The 20,434-nt window shown below is 44.6% G+C and overlaps 1 protein-coding gene across 1 annotated transcript in view; it reads right to left on the bottom strand.

Moving 5' to 3' along the window:
• The window catches only part of NRK (Nik related kinase), a 379,988-nt gene that overhangs the window by 200,747 nt on the left and 158,807 nt on the right, over positions 1-20,434 (bottom strand). The window contains exons 6-8 of the mRNA XM_069747076.1: positions 13,154-13,244; positions 2,860-2,990; positions 213-267 (exon numbers count right to left, since the gene is read on the bottom strand). Coding sequence (XP_069603177.1) covers positions 213-267; positions 2,860-2,990; positions 13,154-13,244 — 277 coding nt within the window. The remainder of the gene's footprint in view (positions 1-212; positions 268-2,859; positions 2,991-13,153; positions 13,245-20,434) is intronic.

Below are 20,434 nucleotides of genomic sequence, written 5' to 3' on the forward strand. Positions count from 1 at the left end.
TTTTTTTAAGAGAACATAATATGAAAAGATGTCCAGTTATTTTAGATCCTCATTTGGACAGAAATGTTATAAGATGCTTATGGAACATAGAGTAACATTGAGTTTTCCATTAACCTTCTTACAAGGTTGAATATCTCTGAAGCTTTGTGCTAATATTGGAGTAATATCTGGGATGTTGTGTAAAAGCTCGGGGATGCCTGTGTCCTACTTACGTGGAGCTCCTTCTGCCATCTCTATGGCTGTAATTCCCAGAGACCAGAGATCGCTCTGTGGAAAAGAAGCACAATCTGTATTGTTACTATTATTACATGGAACTTCAGTCACACAGTCCAATATCATAGATTCACTGATTCACGCATATGTTCATTTATCAAAGCTAATGTCTAAAATTGCTTTTTCATATACTAATAAATGATAATAATAAAACAAAATTCTAAAAAAAATTGCTATGTACAGAGAACCGTTGCAATGGAAGTGTTCATACTACTACTTGTTGCCACTTACTGACAATGGGAGGCTACAATGCGAGGGTGGGCATACCATAAATGCTACCTGTGCAACCAGAGTAGGGCCCAAGAGGGTAGGGGGTCCACTGCCACCTCCAAAACAGGTGAAATTGTCCTGTCTGTGTCCACCCCTGCTGCAAGGCATTGATCGAGCAAGAACATAACGAAAAATTGGGCTGGTGGGGCGGGTTAATTAGGTGCTAGATGTCAGCAGGGGCAATGAGCCGCTCGAGAACTATACATTTTTTAGGTGCAGGGTTAAAGCACAATTTGGACAGATTCTAAAAGAGAAGAGGGTATGTTCCCAAACATTATATTTGCTTCCTTTCTTCTTCGCACTAAATCTTTATCCTATTTAACAAAAAAAAATCAAAAAAATCTAAAGACATACAAGAGAGAGCATCAAATACTATGAGTAATACTATGAAAAAAACTCCATACCTTAACATTTTATCTTACAGACTTGCAGATGTCGCTAATAAGTCTATTAAGTAACAGTATAATCTCTAGGTTTGTCTATCAGGTTGGGGGCTACATAGCAATTTTGGCTGCGACACAGGTCGGGCTTGTCAGTTGTATGCTGCATCATAGCAGAAAGCGAGCGAATGCATTGGGACCGGCAAGGTACTGCGACCATGACAAGCAAGTCAGAAAAAGTTGGATTTTTTGCCACTTGCTTGTTGAGGTCAAATCCTGTCCATCGGTGCCCCTGTGATGTGATCATGGGGCACTGATGGGTTGTCGTGACTCGTGGCCAGTGTTCATAGGAGATTGTGATTTCTGCTATACATAGCCGTGGTGAAGCCCTGCCATGTATAGCACAGGGGATTGGATGATTCCAGCTTCAAGTCTCCTAAAATGGACATAGTAAAAAAGTATAAAAAGTAAAAAAAAAAAAAAGTTTAAAAAAATATTAAACAGAAGTTCAAATCACCCCATTTTGCATCATTAAAAAAAAAATAAAAAAAATAAATAAAATACATATATTTGTTATCACTGCATTTAGAAATGTCCAATCTACCAAAATATAAAATAAATTAATCTGATCGGTAAGTTGTGTAACAAGAAAAAAAATTGAAACTCCAGGATTATGTTTTTTGGTCATCACAACGTTACAAATCAATGCATTAAAAGTAGATCAAAGCATCTTATGAACCCCAAAATGTTATCCATAAAAACGTCAGCTTAGAGCGCAAAAAAAAGCCCCCACACAACCCCATATCCCAAAAAGTGGAGACGCTACAGGTCTCGGAAAATGGTGACAAATGCCCCCAAAAATGTTTCATTCAAATTTCAGACTTTTTTTTCTCCTAAATGATAAAGAAGTGATACATGTTTGATATCTATATACTCGTACTGACCCGGAGAATCATATTACCAGGTCAGAAAAACTCAAGAAAACAATTGTGGAATTGCACTTTTTTTTTTGCAATTTCACTGCGCTTGGAATTTTTTTTCCCCATCTTCCAGTACACTATCTGATAAAACGAATTATGTCATTCAAAAGTACTTCTCGTCCCGCAAAAAAACAAGCTCTCACACGGTTATATTGACAGAAAAAAAAAATTATGGCTCTTTGGAAGCAGGAGAGGAAAAAACGAAAAACGGAAAATCGCCCCTGGGTGAAGGGGTTAATAAGAGGTGGTATGTCTAGACGCGTACATTACACTATCTCTTATATTAATCAGTGCATATATGTGAGCGGATTCTGCCTTCAGATTTGTCACGCACACAACAGACATAAGGATAAATGGGGTCGTGCTCTGGAAACCCCATGGTCACGGTCTTTTCAGCACAGTTCACACTATGCACATACATGTAACTAAACTGCACTAATGGGATATCTATTTGATTGAGTGCGCTTCTTGCATATCCTGTTTTTTTTATATGTTTCCCTGTGTTCTTCTGATCGTTGATTATTGCACCATTTTTGGCTACGGAGGAGTCCATGGGGACATTTTAGATTTTGCCTACTTTTTAAACATTTCTTGAGCAGCTGTAAAAATATTATTTGTCACCTTCTTTTCACTTAAGTGAATTCCTTTAAAAATAGTGAATATTTCCCAATTGTAACCAGCATAGATGAGTAAAGGACAATGGGGATTTGTATGAACAGCTGGCTTTCCCAATTCCTGGGGGTGCGCGAAGCGAATGAACAATAACTCTTCCCCAGTAGCCTATTAGGAAGTGATTCTTACACAGTCAGCATACTTCCTTTAGGAAAGTCTGGTGAGTCCAGTGTTTATCAGAATAGGAGATGACTAATGACACAAAGAATTTCTTCTTTTTTTTTATTTTAACATAATCCCATTGCGCTTCCTCTGTGAAATGTGACTTCTTAGCAAAAACTCACCCGATAGTCATATGTAGAGTCTGGATTCTCATCGCAAGCAATGACCTCAGGTGCCATCCAGTACGGCGTTCCAATAAATGTGTTTCTTCTTCCTATCGTTCTGTCCAATTGGGCGCTCACACCAAAATCAACTGGAAAGACAGGAACCCGGTATAAACCACAGCCAGGCGTTAAATTCCCATTACAAAAAAAAAAGCATGCCACATTTACACAGTTAACAAATTCCGGAAACCGAGCCAAGTGGGTTTTGATGTTTCTGTGCAGGGAATACAATTGTAAAAGCAAAAGAAATTGTTTAATAAATCAACCGAACATTTGGCAGAACCTATTTTTGGCCAAGACAAAGGCCTTTTTTTTTTCTTCTCTTTTTCAACACGCGCTTACAAGTTGAATTCATCGAAGAACTTTTGTGAGTGATAGATACCAGCATACGGCTCATTCAGACTAATTGCTTTGCGGGGGTAACTAATTCTGAAATAGCATCTTTGGAGTGCCGAAAATAAAAGAAATGTCACATTTTTGCACGCAACCATCAATTATGTATTTATACAAATCTATCAAGCCGCTCTCGCTTTGCCATGGTTTACCTGGAATGTTTTATAATCATCTCAAAACAGATGAACACGCTGATATAATTGCCTGTGGATAAGCTGTCTAAATATAGTCTTCTATTAAAGGACCGGGAAGCAAAACATCGGCAGGTTTCTATTATGTAACGTGAACGATGAAGTCAACGGTACTTGTGCATTACATTTTACCGGGCGCTCATGTATAATGTAAGCAGGACTCCCCATCAGCTTATTTACCACTGACCATATAGACTAAATCTTCCATTTAACTCTCATGCCGCCACGTTGCTTATAGGGTTTGTTCATCCCAATGCTAACTATTTGTAATCTCTGTAGCTTGCTGAAACCTGTGAGTGCATTGTGCATACTGTTAAGATTCGGCTGTGTTTCCCGGTTCAAGTGGTCATCACATGATCACAAGTATGCAATATATGTACTTGGAGTCATGTGACAACTGATCGAACTGGCAAGCAAAGTCGAATAGTTGCAATCATGCTCCAACTAGCTTCTCATCTTTCCATTGAGAGAAACGGATGAGAATAATGTTGGATACTTGCGGTCACGGGACAACCACTCAATGGGGCGAGCAGAGCAAAATACTTGCGGTCATGTGCCAACTTCTTGTTAGGGTTGGCGGAACGCACCAAATATATTTATTAGGTAAAATTGGTGCGTTCGCCACCCGGGATCCACCATGCAGGAAAGAACCTGCTGCTAAGTGAATGGCGGCACTATATGGCGGTACATTGAGATTTCACACACGGGTTAACTTCACCCTGTGTGAAGAAAGAGATCCCTGTTAAGTCACAGGGTTGCAGTACCGCACAGAGAGCGCAAGCAAGGAACCACAGAACTCTATCCCAGGACACAGGATTAGAGTTAGTGTAGACCTCTTGCGATCGACACCACAATTGGGGTATCAGCGGTAACTATTATGCACAGAAGTGCATGCTGTGCCACACTAGCGGACGCCACTAACCACCCAGACTTGGGAAAGGTAAGCGCTCTAATAGCGCACGGTGCTGCACTAACGGTCACAGCAGAAGACGCTGCATCGTGTGTTAAAGCTGTGAGTTCAGCCGGGCACTAGATTGCAGCCATACACCTTACGCGAACAGTCATACACAAGGGATGGTGTTTTTTAAGGAACGACTTGCACTCATCAACACACACACGATAACAATTGTACACTAGCGCATGGCCGTGCGGTCATGCGAAGCTTATATAGCTGCAGCACGTTCAGGACCCTTCAAAGAAGGACCAATGGATTTGCAGCAGTACCTGAGCATGTGACCCTGGATCTCCATTGAGAGATCTTGCCCTGGGCATGCTCAGTGTGTGCAAAGCAGGACTTAGACTCAGAAAAGCCTGCTCACTGCAGATCAGTGCAGGGTACAATAGCTGAGCCTGGAAAGGCAGTAGTAACCCATTGCACCGTACCAGTCTCAGCAAGACGATGGGAGCGACGTCTTCGCTGAGCAGACCCCACTGCGACTGATGCAGAATGGGAGACTGCAGCAGACACGGATCGAGATTCCCCCTGTGCAGCAGAGGAAACTCAACTCCTAACACTTCTTATCTGCTTCTCTCAACTTTCTGTTGCGGTTGAGAAGTTAGTACATGACCATAATTTTGCATATTGACTATTTGCAGTCATATGATAACTAAATCAGGCACGCAGAGTCGAATAGAATCCTAACATTTGGCACTGGGTTGGTCCCTTTTAAGACAATGCAATAGCTTACCTGCAGTTATATGTAAAGACAAAAATGGCACATACCATGTCATGATAAATTGTGCCGGTTGTCCACTATTTGGTCAACCAATTCTGAACTCCTGTGTTTCCTCAAAGTAAAATAATAACACTCATAGTCACCTCTGGTGCTGGCGCCATTCCAGCAATGGTTCTCCCAGGGATTGCGTGACATTGTTATATTATGCAATCCCTGCGGCCAATCAGTGCTGGGTGTACTTTACTACCTATGGATGTAATTGACATCTGGAGGAAGACAGAGCTGAGGCTGCTCTCTCAGTTCCTCGATTTGTCTATAATAGGGGCGGGCGCAGCCACCACTGATTGTTATGTCATACTATCCCTGTGACCAATGTCATGTGATCCCCGAGAGAGACCGTGCCAACACTGCTGGAATGGCGCTAGAGGTGAGTATAGATGTTATTATTTTACGGGGGCAAAACATAGTGATTGACAAGGGCTTGTCTGAGCTGTATTCAACCCATTTAATGTAATATTCAACTCTATGACCATTAAGATTGGTCTGCGAGAAGACAAAAGGGAGTCTGGGTCCAACCACAATGACATTGCCCAGCCGCAGGAGTACACATGAGCTCCAGCAGCAGAAATCCTCATGTGATTGTGACAGCAGATCACATGTGTTTTAGCTACTTTGTTTAGGGGGTTTTGAGTTTCTAGAAATAAGCATCACTTTATTTTACTAACCTTATATAACAATATAATCTCATTTTTTTGCCAATGCGTGAAAATATCAGCAAAATGTATTATGCTATTAGAGTGGATATAAATTGTTTGGTATGGTTAGAGGAATGTTCCTTAGAATTATTTTCTCTTGATGGCTCCATGGGACCCCACTCCACCACAAGCCACATTTAAACTTCTTTGCGAAATCAGTATTTTATTACTTTTAAGAATAAAAGATTTACTGGAATTTAGTTGAGTAACAATTGCGAAAGATGACAAATGTCAAAGTTCTCACGATAATGTACGCGGTGATCAGGGAGATACATGTGAAGCTGAGGGTGTTGAAAAACATCCTGGGCGTTAAAGACACTTAGATTCATTTTTTTAACCCAAGGGTGTGTCAGGAACAATCCGGCATCCTGTTTCATTTATCTGTGACTCTGCATTGATTTGGGTTTACCAGAAATGAATATATAAAGCATAACGCCGGTTAACACTGAGCAGATAAAGCTAAAATTTATCTGATAGGAACTCCTGACCTTCATGTACACCTCAGTCATTGCAACCATTGAAATACTCTACTTATAGATCAGATCGTTGAATGATAATACTGTATACTGGTTTTTGGCAAAGCCTTGTGCAGAGATAGAGTGCCAAAATGCAGAATCTTAGGTACTGTCTGTGCCAGTGTGCGGCGCCCTGAAACAAAACCTTGTGCTGTGGTACAAACTTTGTGAAATACTACATACCGTTCAGCAATGTATCACTCCTTGTTGGTATAAATCCATGACAAACATCCGATGTCTGTCTAAAGAAGGTGCTATAAAGTCCTAGATTGTGGGATTAGGGCCCTGGTTATGTTTTAGACAAATGCAATTTTGATGCATTTTACCATCCCTGACATAGCCACAAAACTCAAACCAAACTGAACCTAGGCCACCATAGACCCTGTTATGATCAGGTGACCTTGGAGCAGCATGAAAACTTTCACTGGAGTAGGTGGTAACTATACTGACCGCAAACCCTGATCTTAACACCGCAACTAGAAGTAGCCGTGGGGTGTGCCTAACAAAACCTAGACACCTCGACACAGCCGGAGGACTAAATACCCCTATAGATGGAAATAGGAATTCTACCTTGCCTCAGAGCAGAACCCCAAAGGATAGGCAGCCCCCCACAAATATTGACTGTGAGTAGTAGAGGAAAAGACACACGCAGGCAGGAAACAGGATTTAGCAAATGAGGCCACACTAGCTAAATAGGAAAAGATAGGACAGGATACTAAGCGGTCAGTATTAAAAATCCTTCCAAAAATATCCACAGCAGAAAATACAAAAACTCCACCATCTAACTAAAGATGTGGAGCGTATATCTGCAACTCCAGAGAATCCAACAAGACTGAGGAAACACTGACACAGTCTAAGCTGGACAAGAGAAAAACAAATGAATAGCACAGAATATAAGCACACTGCATGTGTGCCACAGAAACAAAAAAACAGACACTTATCTTTGCTGAATTGGCAGCTAAGCAGGAGAAGCCAGAAAGTGATCCAACACTTCACAAGAAACATTGACAACTGGCAAGGACTAATGAATCCTGCACACCTAAATATCCCAGTCAGAACTGCAATCAGCAGATACACCTGGCCAGGACTGCGACTCAGAGACAGCTGCATTCCCACCTACAACCACTGGAGGGAACCCAAAAGCAGAATTCACAACAAAACCCTATGATCATACAAGATGGTCTCAGTAGAACAACTTGTTCTACTGTGACCATCTTGCAAGATCATAGGGTCTATGGTGGCCTAGGTTCGGTTTATTAGAATTGCAGGCGGTCCTGGTTTTATATCCATTAATAGGAATGCTAAAATGCACCATCCTTTTATGTGTCTACAAATGACCCATAGCTCTAATCCTGAAAGCTGTCTGCTCGCAGCTCTGCTGCAGCACCATTACTGCAGTGGGACAGATGTGCATGGGAATAAGTTTTTGCAGCAGATGAATGGCTGTCCTCATCAGCAATCCACATCCAGTCCAATACAGTCCATGCTCTCTGCTGCACCAGAGCCTGCACAGGTAATTTTATCTAAGGGATCGACATTGCTGCAAAAGATTACAATAAGTGTCATGCAAACAATTCTCCTTTCCTCTGATTGAGACATTGCAGCACTCATTTTGCAATGTACAGATCTGACTGTGGCCTGGAGATTGTCACCTACATTTTATAACTTGTGTCCATAGCTAATATCCTCTCTTAGTTCTAGATACTTCACTGCTGGTGCAATGATAAGACATCTGTATCTAATAAAACAGTATCTTTCACTGTGTTTGTGCAGCATTTCACCCTTTTCTTGCCAAGTCATAACCAGTTCCTCTAATAGAGCTGGCAACTTAATTAAAACCATTCACCCTTAATGTCAGTCTTTACTTACACTGCGGTTTTCGGCTTATACAAAGCATTGGCTTCTGATTGCATCACGGGTTGATTATAGCGCTGCGCTGTACGGGACTCTCAGTAACAGACATGGAGGAAAAGCCCCATGGGGAACGGCTTGTATAGTCTATGGAGAGTGGGTTTGAACTCACAATCATTGTGGTATCTGAACGTAAACAGCAAGGATCTATCTGGTGCTTGTCTTCTAAGGCCGGCGTCACACACAGCGTAAAACAATACGGTCCGTATATTACGGCCGTAATACGCTGAAAAGTCCCGAAAAAAGTGGTCCGTAGCTCCTCCGTAGGCAGGGTATGTCAGCGTTTTTTGCGCATGGCATCCTCCGTATGTAATCCGTATGGCATCCGTACTGCGTGGTTTTCTCGCAGGCTAGCAAAACCAACATACCGCTATAGAAGTGATCCATGTGTCCCAAAAAGAAAAGAAAATATATATATACTGTCTATATATATATATATATATATATATATATATATATATGTCAGTAGACACATATATTAGAGAGAAAAGCCGGTAATTCAGTGCGGTGTACAGTAAAATCACACTGACAGCTTACAGTCCAATAGGTAGAATAAATGTGTACACATAGAATAGGTATATATATATATATGTCAGTGAGACACATATATGTATATATATTAATATTTATTCCAGCGCTATACAGCTTGAAAGCCGGTAATTCAATTACCGGCTTTTTCTTTCTCCTTCCTAAAACCCGACATGATTTGAGACATGGTTTACATACAGTAAACCATGTCTTCTCTCCATTTTTTTTGCAGATTCCACACTACTAATGTCAGTAGTGTGTATCTGCAAAATTTGGCCGTTCTAGCTCTTAAAATAAAGGGTTAAATGGCGGAAAAAATTGGCGTGGGCTCCCGCGCAATTTTCTCCGCCAGAGTAGTAAAGCCAGTGACTGAGGGCAGATATTAATAGCCTGGAGAGGGTCCACGGTTATTGGCCCCCCCCTGGCTAAAAACACCTGCCCCCAGCCACCCCAGAAAAGGCACATCTGGAAGATGCGCCTATTCTGGCACTTGGCCACTCTCTTCCCATTCCCGTGTAGCGGTGGGATATGGGGTAATGAAGGGTTAATGCCACCTTGCTATTGTAAGGTGACATTAAGCCTAATTAATAATGGAGAGGCGTCAATTATGACACCTATCCATTATTAATCCAATACTAGTAAAGGGTTAAATAAAACACAAACACATTTTTTAAAATTATTTTAATGAAATAAAAACAATGGTTGTTGCAGTATTTTATTCAACGCCCAATCCAGTCACTGAAGACCCTCGTTCTGTGAGTAAAAAAACATAATAAACCAACAATATACTTACCCTCCGCAGATCTGTAACGTCCAACGATGTAAATCCTTCTGAAGGGGTTAAAACATTTTGCAGCAAGGAGCTGTGCTAATGCAGGCTGCTCCTCGCTGCAAAACCCCAGGGAATGAGGCTAAAAATAGATCAATGATCTATATTTAGCTTCATTTGCAGTGAGGCGCCCTCTGCTGGCTGTTCATAGATCGTGGGAAATTACCTAGAAAGCCAGGGAGCCTTTTCTGGGGTGGCTGGGGGCAGGTGTTTTTAGCCAGGGGGGGGCCAATAACCGTGGACCCTCTCCAGGCTATTAATATCTGCCCTCAGTCACTGGCTTTACTACTCTGGCGGAGAAAATTGCGCGGGAGCCCACGCCAATTTTTTCCGCCATTTAACCCTTTATTTTAAGAGCTAGAACGGCCAAATTTTGCAGATACACACTACTGACATTAGTAGTGTGGAATCTGCAAAAAAAATGGAGAGAAGACATGGTTTACTGTATGTAAACCATGTCTCAAATCATGTCGGGTTTTAGGAAGGAGAAGGAAAAAGCCGGTAATTGAATTACCGGCTTTCAAGCTGTCTAGCGCTGGAATAAATATTAATATATATACATATATGTGTCTCACTGACATATATATATATATATATACCATAGACTTTCATTGGCGTATTTCTTGCGCAGTACGGTGACAAACGCAGCATGCTGCGATTTTGTACGGCCGTAGAAAGCCGTATAATACTGATCAGTAAAATACGGCAAATAGGAGCAGGGGCATAGAGAATAATTGTGCCGTATTTTTTGCGAGTTTTACGGACGTAGATTCTGCGCTCTTACGTCCGTAAAACTCGCATGTGTGACGGCGGCCTAACACTCAGGCGTTCAAGGGAAATAACAGTTAAGGCTACTTTCACACTAGCGTTTTTTGACGTACATCACAATGCATTGTTTTGGAGTAAAAACGCATCCTGCAAAGTTGCCCGCAGGATGCGTTTTTTCTCCATAGACTTTCATTAGCGACGCATTGCGACGTATCGCCACACGTCGCATCCGTCGTGCGACAGATGCGTCGTGTTTTGGTGGACCGTCGGCACAAAAAAGTTCCATGTAACGTTTTTTGGTGCGTCGAGTCCGCCATTTCCGACTGCGCATGTGCGGCCGGAACTCCGCCCCCTCCTCCCCGGACATGCTCTCCTGCCTCCACAGCCATGCTCGCCTGTCTCCACAGCCATGTTCTCCTGTCTCCACAGCCATGCTCTCCTGTCTCCACAGCCATGCTCTCCTGCCTCCACAGCCATGCTCTCCTGTCTCCACAGCCATGCTATCCTGCCTCCACAGCCATGCTATCCTGTCTCCACAGCATGCTCTCCTGCCTCCACAGCCATGCTCTCCTGTCTCCACAGCATGCTCTCCTGTCTCCACAGCCATGCTATCCTGTGTCCACAGCATGCTCTCCTGCCTCCACAGCCATGCTTTCCTGCCTCCACAGCCATGCTCTCCTGTCTCCACAGCATGCTCTCCTGTCTCCACAGCCATGCTATCCTGTCTCCACAGCATGTTCTCCTGTCTCCACAGCCATGCTATCCTGTCTCCACAGCATGCTCTCCTGCCTCCACAGCCATGCTCTCCTGCCTCCACAGCCATGCTCTCCTGTCTCCACAGCCATGCTCCCCTGCCTCCACAGCCATGCTCTCCTGCCTCCACAGCCATGCTCTCCTGCCTCCACAGCCATGCTCTCCTGCCTCCACAGCCATGCTCTCCTGCCTCCACAGCCATGCTCTCCTGTCTCCACAGCCATGCTCTCCTGCCTCCACAGCCATGCTCTCCTGCCTCCACAGCCATGCTCTCCTGCCTCCACAGCCATGCTCTCCTGTCTCCACAGCCATGCTCTCCTGCCTCCACAGCCATGCTCTCCTGCCTCCACAGCCATGCTCTCCTGTCTCCACAGCCATGCTCTCCTGTCTCCACAGCCATGCTCTCCTGTCTCCACAGCCATGCTCTCCTGCCTCCACAGCCATGCTCTCCTGTCTCCACAGCCATGCTCCCCTGCCTCCACAGCCATGCTCTCCTGCCTCCACAGCCATGCTCTCCTGCCTCCACAGCCATGCTCTCCTGCCTCCACAGCCATGCTCTCCTGCCTCCACAGCCATGCTCTCCTGCCTCCACAGCCATGCTCTCCTGTCTCCACAGCCATGCTCTCCTGCCTCCACAGCCATGCTCTCCTGCCTCCACAGCCATGCTCTCCTGCCTCCACAGCCATGCTCTCCTGCCTCCACAGCCATGCTCTCCTGCCTCCACAGCCATGCTCTCCTGCCTCCACAGCCATGCTCTCCTGTCTCCACAGCCATGCTCTCCTGTCTCCACAGCCATGCTCTCCTGCCTCCACAGCCATGCTCTCCTGTCTCCACAGCCATGCTCTCCTGTCTCCACAGCCATGCTCTCCTGTCTCCACAGCCATGCTCTCCTGTCTCCACAGCCATGCTCTCCTGCCTCCACAGCCATGCTCTCCTGTCTCCACAGCCATGCTCCCCTGCCTCCACAGCCATGCTCTCCTGCCTCCACAGCCATGCTCTCCTGCCTCCACAGCCATGCTCTCCTGCCTCCACAGCCATGCTCTCCTGCCTCCACAGCCATGCTCTCCTGCCTCCACAGCCATGCTCTCCTGTCTCCACAGCCATGCTCTCCTGTCTCCACAGCCATGCTCTCCTGCCTCCACAGCCATGCTCTCCTGCCTCCACAGCCATGCTCTCCTGCCTCCACAGCCATGCTCTCCTGCCTCCACAGCCATGCTCTCCTGTCTCCACAGCCATGCTCTCCTGTCTCCACAGCCATGCTCTCCTGCCTCCACAGCCATGCTCTCCTGCCTCCACAGCCATGCTCTCCTGCCTCCACAGCCATGCTCTCCTGTCTCCACAGCCATGCTCTCCTGTCTCCAGATCCACTTGCTCTTTTGTCATGAGCTACCGTCTCCTGTCTCCATAGTTGTGCACTATTCTGGAGTCTATTGAGCGATCTGAGGGGTCTCAGGACCCTGATCTCTACTGATTTGGAGTCATTTGAAATGCCTGCAAAATATGAAAGATTAGATTCAAAGTTTAGCTATTCTTTGAATCTTTCCATCTGTTTTTAATAATCAAAACTAGGAAATAAACTGGGCTGAGGGAAGAAGAGAACTATTTATTTCTATTCCTTCTCTCCTAAGATGGGGTCTGTATAGTTCTGCTGGGTTTTTACACAGCATATTAAAGGTTGCCATGTCTTTTAACTTGTGTCGTGTCATTTTACCTCATTTTTATTTCATTTTATCAATTTGCTTTACTAGCATTTTCCCACACACATGATCTTGTAAAGTCAAAATGCAAATTTCCAGTATTTTTATGCAAACTGTGATACACTGTAATAATTTCAAAACTGCATAATAATCTCAACAATTAAGAAAAGCATAGGTTAATAATAATAATATATTGATTACTTAATATATACTGTAAGTATTAGTTTGATTCTCACCTAATTTCACTTCTGCATTTTCAGTCAGGAGAACATTTTGTCCTTTGATGTCCCTATGAATAACGTGGTGAGCATGGAGGTGAGCCAGACCCTGCAATACATATATCTCTCTTGTGAAACTGCAAATACCAGAATTATTGTGAACAGTGGAAGAAATGCACAATGTGAGATATGACACAGGCATGCTGTAAGAGATTATAGTTTGTCGTTTCAGATGGTAGAATACTTTTATGTTACCCTCTTTTTTCCTGTAAATCCCACTAATTGCTAATCATTGAAATAGGCCATCAATGTGTGATCTGTGGAGGTCAGCCATCAAGCCCCCTCCAACGGGGCTATGGCACATGTATAACTGCTGTCATTATTGTTCCAGACATAGAAATGCATTCCTTATTTTGACTATGTGAATACTTCAGCTTAACCCAATTTTAGGTTATGCTCACGTTTTATTCGGGGGCCATACTGTATGTGGTGTATTTCTACAGTGTCTCTATTGAAAAGTGCAGCACACTATGCCTTCTATACAACATAAGTCAAAAGTATTTGGCTGTATACTTGCCAGGAAGACCACCAGTGGAAATTCCTTCAAACGTAATGTAAATACATAGCCAAGGATCAAAAGATCCTTTTTTGCCATTTTGCATTTTACGCATAAAGCTTTTCAATTTTTACACAGCTGTAACTCGTCGTAATGTTCTTAGTTAGACAATGGGGTAAGTTCCAATAACAAAAGCCATCTTGCCAAAAATATATGACCTGTAGTGTATGGGTTGTTACAGTTTGATTAGTATTGTTGTATTTGGTCACTATGTGGTGGTAATATGTGGTCAGGTCATGGTGTGACAGTATTTGTCCCTTGCATATGATATTATTCAGACACTATGTGGTGGTAATATGTGTCCGGCCATGGTGTGGCTGTATTTATCCCTTGTATGTGGTATTATTGGTCACTTTGTGGTGGTAATATGTGGTTTGGTCATGGTGTGACTGTATTTGTCCCTTGAATGTGGTATTATTGGTCACTATGTGGTAGTGATATGTGGTCAAGATATGGTGTGTCGGTATTTGTCCCTTGTATGTGGTATTATTCTGTCACTATGTGGTGGTAATATGTGGTCTGGTCATGGAATGGTGGTATTTGTTCCTTGTATGTCGTGGTATTCATCACTGTGGTGGTAATATGTGGTCTGGCCATGGTGTGATGGTATTTGTCCCTTGTATATGGTGGTATTGTTAATTTTAAAAAATGTGTGTGACAGATTTCCTTAAAAAACATAAATAAAAATAAACCTAAAAAGAGGACAGGATATTTTAACAAATGTTTAATTGTGTAGAGTAATGTTGTGAATTCTGTGGCCAAGCTCCCTCCTGTGGTCGTGAGTGGTACTTCGGCTGGTTCTGTCTTTGAGCTTCCTTTGGTGGATGAGAGTGGTACTGCGGCTTCTGAGTTTCCTTCCTCAGGTGATGAGGTTAAGTCGTTAGGTGCTGCTCTATTTAACTTCACCTAGTGCTTTGATCCTGGCCTCCAGTCAATGTTCTAGCATTGGTCTTGCTTTCTCCTGGATCGTTCCTGTGGCCTGTCTATCCTGCATAAGCTAAGTTTTGCTTGTGTTATTTTTGTTTGCTATTTTTTCTGTCCAGCTTGCTATATTGGTTTTTCTTGCTTGCTGGAAGCTCTGGGACGCAGAGGGAGCACCTCCGTACCGTTAGTCGGTGCGGAGGGTCTTTTTGCCCCCTCTGTGTGGTTGTTTGTAGGGTTTTGTGTTGACCGCAAAGCAATCTTTCCTATCTTCTATTTCATCTCTGCGTTTGTATTTTCATCTCAACTCACAGTCATTATATGTGGGGGGCTGCCTTTTCCTTTTGGGAATTTCTCTGAGGCAAGGTAGGCTTATTTTTCTTTCTTAGGGCTAGCTAGTTTCTCAGGCTGTGCTCGAGGAGCATAGGACTGGTCAGGAGCGCTCCACGGCTACCTTTAGTGTGGTTGGATAGGATTAGGGATTGCGGTCAGCAGAGGTCCCACGTCTCAGAGCTCGTCCTATGTTTTTGGTAATTGTCAGTTAACTTTGTGTGCTCTGAACTTCAAGGTCCATTGTGGTTCTGAATTACCTGTTCATAACAGTACTGGAGCCCCAAAGTACTAATGCTTCTCAATAGAGGGAAAAGAGAAGTTCTGAGACCATTTTTTTTTCTTTGCACTGTGTTCTGTCTTTCTTTTCCCCTTTACATCAGGGTGGTTCAGAACACAGGTGTGGACATGGAAATTCAGGGTCTGTCCTCTTTGATGGATAATCTCGCTATAAATGTACAGAATATTCAAGATTTTGTGGTTCAGAATCCTATGTTAGAACCTAAAATTCCTATTCCTGAGTTATTTTCTGGAGATAGAGCTAAGTTTTTGAATTTTAAAAATAATTGTAAACTATTTCTGGCTTTGAAACCCCGCTCCTCTGGTGACCCAGTTCAACAAGTTAAGATCATTATTTCTTTATTACGTGGCGACCCTCAAGACTGGGCATTTTCCCTTGCGCCAGGAGATCCTGCATTATGTAATATTGATGCGTTTTTTCTGGAGCTCGGATTGCTGTACGATGAACCTAATTCAGTGGATCAGGCAGAGAAAAATTTGCTGGCTCTGTGTCAGGGTCAGGATGAGATAGAGATTTATTGTCAGAAGTTTAGAAAGTGGTCCGTGCTCACTCAATGGAATGAATGTGCGCTGGCAGCTATTTTCAGAAAGGGTCTCTCTGAAGCCCTTAAGGATGTCATGGTGGGATTTCCTATGCCTGCTGGTCTGAATGAGTCTATGTCTTTGGCCATTCAGATCGGTCGACGCTTGCGTGAGCGTAAATCTGTGCACCATTTGGCGGTATTATCTGAGCATAAACCTGAGCCTATGCAGTGCGATAGGACTTTGACCAGAGCAGAAAGGCAAGAACACAGACGTCAGAATGGGCTGTGTTTCTACTGTGGTGATTCCACTCATGCTATCTCCGATTGTCCTAAGCGCACTAAGCGGTTCGCTAGGTCTGCCACCATTGGTACTGTACAGTCGAAATTTCTTTTGTCCGTTACTTTGATCTGCTCTTTGTCTTCCTATTCTGTCATGGCATTTGTGGATTCAGGCGCTGCCCTGAATTTGATGGACTTGGAGTTTGCTAGGCGCTGTGGGTTTGTCTTGGAGCCCTTGCAGTGTCCTATTCCGTTGAGAGGAATTGATGCTACGCCTTTGGCCAAGAATAAGCCTCAGTATTGGACCCAGCTGACCATGTGCATGGCTCCTGCGCACCAGGAGGATATTCGCTTTCTGGTGTTGCATGGTCTGCATGATGTGGTCGTGTTGGGGTTGCCATGGCTACAAGTCCATAACCCAGTATTAGATTGGAAATCAATGTCTGTGTCCAGCTGGGGTTGTCAGGGGGTACATGGTGATTTTCCATTTCTGCCTATCTCATCATCCACCCCTTCTGAGGTCCCAGAGTTCTTGTCTGATTACCGGGATGTATTCGATGAGACCAAGTCCAATGCCCTACCTCCGCATAGGGATTGTGATTGTGCTATCGATTTGATTCCTGGTAGTAAGTTTCCTAAGGTTCGACTGTTTAATTTATCTGTACCTGAGCACGCCGCTATGCGGAGTTACGTGAAGGAGTCTTTGGAGAAGGGTCATATTCGCCCATCATCGTCGCCATTGGGAGCGGGGTTCTTTTTTGTGGCCAAGAAGGATGGTTCGCTGAGACCTTGTATTGATTACCGCCTTCTAAATAAAATTACGGTCAAATTTCAGTACCCCTTGCCGCTGCTGTCTGATTTGTTTGCTCGGATTAAGGGGGCTAGTTGGTTCACCAAGATAGATGTTCGTGGTGCATATAATCTTGTGCGTATTAAACGGGGCGATGAATGGAAAACAGCATTTAATACGCCCGAAGGCCATTTTGAGTACCTGGTTATGCCATTCGGGCTTTCTAATGCTCCATCAGTGTTTCAGTCCTTTATGCATGACATCTTCCGAGAGTACCTGGATAAATTCCTGATTATATACTTGGATGATATTTTGGTCTTCTCGGATGATTGGGAGTCTCATGTGAAGCAGGTCAGAATGGTGTTCCAGGTCCTGCGTGCTAATTCTTTGTTTGTGAAGGGGTCAAAGTGTCTCTTTGGTGTTCAGAAGGTTTCATTTTTGGGGTTCATTTTTTCTCCTCCTACCATCGAGATGGACCCTGTTAAAGTTCAGGCCATTTATGATTGGACTCAGCCAACATCTCTGAAGTGTTTGCAGAAGTTCCTGGGCTTTGCTAATTTTTATCGTCGCTTCATCAATAATTTTTCTAGTATTGCTAAACCGTTGACTGATTTAACCAAGAAGGGTGCTGATGTGGTCAATTGGTCTTCTGCTGCTGTGGAAGCTTTTCAGGAGTTGAAGCGTCGTTTTTCTTCTGCCCCTGTGTTGTGCCAACCAGATGTTTCGCTTCCGTTCCAGGTCGAGGTTGATGCTTCTGAAATTGGAGCAGGGGCTGTTTTGTCGCAGAGAAGTTCTGATTGCTCGGTGATGAAACCATGCGCCTTCTTTTCCAGGAAATTTTCGCCTGCTGAGCGAAATTATGATGTTGGCAATCGAGAGTTGCTAGCCATGAAGTGGGCATTCGAGGAGTGGCGTCATTGGCTTGAAGGAGCTAAGCATCGCGTGGTGGTCTTGACTGATCACAAGAACTTGACTTATCTCGAGTCTGCCAAACGGTTGAATCCTAGACAGGCTCGTTGGTCGCTGTTTTTCTCCCGTTTTGACTTTGTGGTTTCGTACCTTCCGGGCTCTAAAAATGTGAAGGCGGATGCCCTGTCTAGGAGTTTTGTGCCCGATTCTCCGGGTTTGCCTGAGTCGGCGAGTATTCTCAAAGAGGGGGTAATTTTGTCTGCCATCTCCCCTGATTTGCGGCGGGTGCTGCAAAAATTTCAGGTTAATAGACCTGACCGTTGCCCAGCGGAGAAACTGTTTGTCCCTGATAGGTGGACGAATAAAGTTATCTCTGAGGTTCATTGTTCGGTGTTGGCTGGTCATCCTGGAATCTTTGGTACCAGAGATTTGGTGGCTAGATCCTTTTGGTGGCCGTCTCTGTCGCGGGATGTGCGTTCTTTTGTGCAGTCCTGTGGGATTTGTGCTCGGGCTAAGTCCTGCTGTTCTCGTGCCAGTGGGTTGCTTTTGCCCTTGCCGATCCTGAAGAGGCCTTGGACACATATCTCTATGGATTTTATTTCAGATCTCCCCGTCTCTCAAAGAATGTCGGTCATTTGGGTGGTTTGTGATCGCTTCTCTAAGATGGTCCATTTGGTGCCCTTGTCTAAATTGCCTTCCTCCTCTGATTTGGTGCCATTGTTTTTCCAGCATGTGGTTCATTTACATGGCATTCCAGAGAACATCGTTTCTGACAGAGGTTCCCAGTTTGTTTCGAGGTTTTGGCGAGCCTTTTGTGCTAGGATGGGCATTGATTTGTCTTTTTCCTCGGCTTTCCATCCTCAGACAAATGGCCAGACTGAACGAACCAATCAGACCTTGGAAACATATCTGAGATGTTTTGTTTCTGCTGATCAGGATGATTGGGTGTCCTTTTTGCCTTTGGCTGAGTTCGCCCTTAATAATCGGGCCAGCTCGGCTACTTTGGTTTCGCCGTTTTTCTGCAATTCTGGGTTCCACCCTCGTTTCTCTTCAGGGCAGGTTGAGTCTTCGGACTGTCCTGGTGTGGATACTGTGGTGGATAGGTTGCAGCAGATTTGGACTCATGTAGTGGACAATTTGACTTTGTCCCAAAAGAAGGCTCAACGTTTCGCTAACCGTAGGCGCTGTGTGGGTCCCCGACTTCGTGTTGGGGATTTGGTTTCTTTGTCATCTCGTTATATTCCTATGAAGGTTTCCTCTCCTAAGTTTAAGCCTCGTTTCATTGGTCCATATAGGATTTCTGAGGTTCTTAATCCTGTGTCTTTTCGTTTGACTCTTCCAGCTTCTTTTTCCATCCATAACGTGTTCCATAGGTCATTGTTGCGGAGATACGTGGCACCTGTGGTTCCATCTATTGATCCTCCTGCTCCGGTTTTGGTTGAAGGGGAGTTGGAGTATATAGTGGAGAAGATTTTGGATTCTCGTGTTTTGAGACGGAAACTCCAGTATCTGGTTAAGTGGAAAGGTTATGGTCAGGAAGATAATTCCTGGGTCTTTGCCTCTGATGTCCATGCTGCCGATCTGGTTCGTGCCTTTCATGTGGCTCATCCTGGTCGGCCTGGGGGCTCTGGTGAGGGTTCGGTGACCCCTCCTCAAGGGGGGGTACTGTTGTGAATTCTGTGGCCAAGCTCCCTCCTGTGGTCGTGAGTGGTACTTCGGCTGATTCTGTCTATGAGCTTCCTTTGGTGGATGAGATTGTTACTGCGGCTTCTGAGTTTCCTTCCTCAGGTGATGAGGTTAAGTCGTTAGGTGCTGCTCTATTTAACTCGACCTAGTGCTTTGATCCTGGCCTCCAGTCAATGTTCTAGTATTGGTCTTGCTTTCTCCTGGATCGTTCCTGTGGCCTGTCTATCCTGCATAAGCTAAGTTTTGCTTGTGTTATTTTTGTTTGCTATTTTTTCTGTCCAGCTTGCTACCGTATATACTCGAGTATAAGCCGAGATTTTCAGCCCATTTTTTTGGGCTGAAAGTCCCCCTCTCGGCTTATACTCGAGTCATATACCCGGGTGTCAGCAGGGGAGGGGGAGCGGGGGCTGTGTAATCATACTTACCTGCTCCCAGCGCGGTCCCTGCAGTCCCTGGCTTCTCCGGCGCTGCAGATTCTTCCTGCACTGAGCGGTCACATGGCACCGCTCATTACAGAAATGAATAGGCAGCTCCACCCCCATAGGGGAGGAGCCGCATATTCATTGCTGTAAATGATCGGTGCCATGTGACCGCTCAATTACAGGAAGAAGCTGCAGCGCCGGAGAAGCCAGGGACTGCAGGGACCGCGCCAGGAGCAGGTAAGGGGAGCGCAGCGCTATAATTACCTGCTCCTCGCTCCGGTACGGCTCCGTCTGCAGCGTCCTCTAGCAGTGATGCTCAGGTTAGAGGGCGCTGTGACGTAGTCAGTGCGCGCCCTCTGCTGAGCGTCAGTGCTGGAGACGGAGCCGCAGAGGAGCAGGTAAACATTGAAAGCGCTGGCGTCCTGAGAAGAGAGGTGAGTATGTGATTTTTTTTTTTTTTTATGGCAGCACCAGCAGCATTCTAAGGAGCACCTATGGGGCCATAAAGGTGCAGAGCATATA

Source organism: Ranitomeya imitator, chromosome 2 (genome assembly GCF_032444005.1).
Source record: "Ranitomeya imitator isolate aRanImi1 chromosome 2, aRanImi1.pri, whole genome shotgun sequence".
Classification (NCBI taxonomy): domain Eukaryota; kingdom Metazoa; phylum Chordata; class Amphibia; order Anura; family Dendrobatidae; genus Ranitomeya; species Ranitomeya imitator.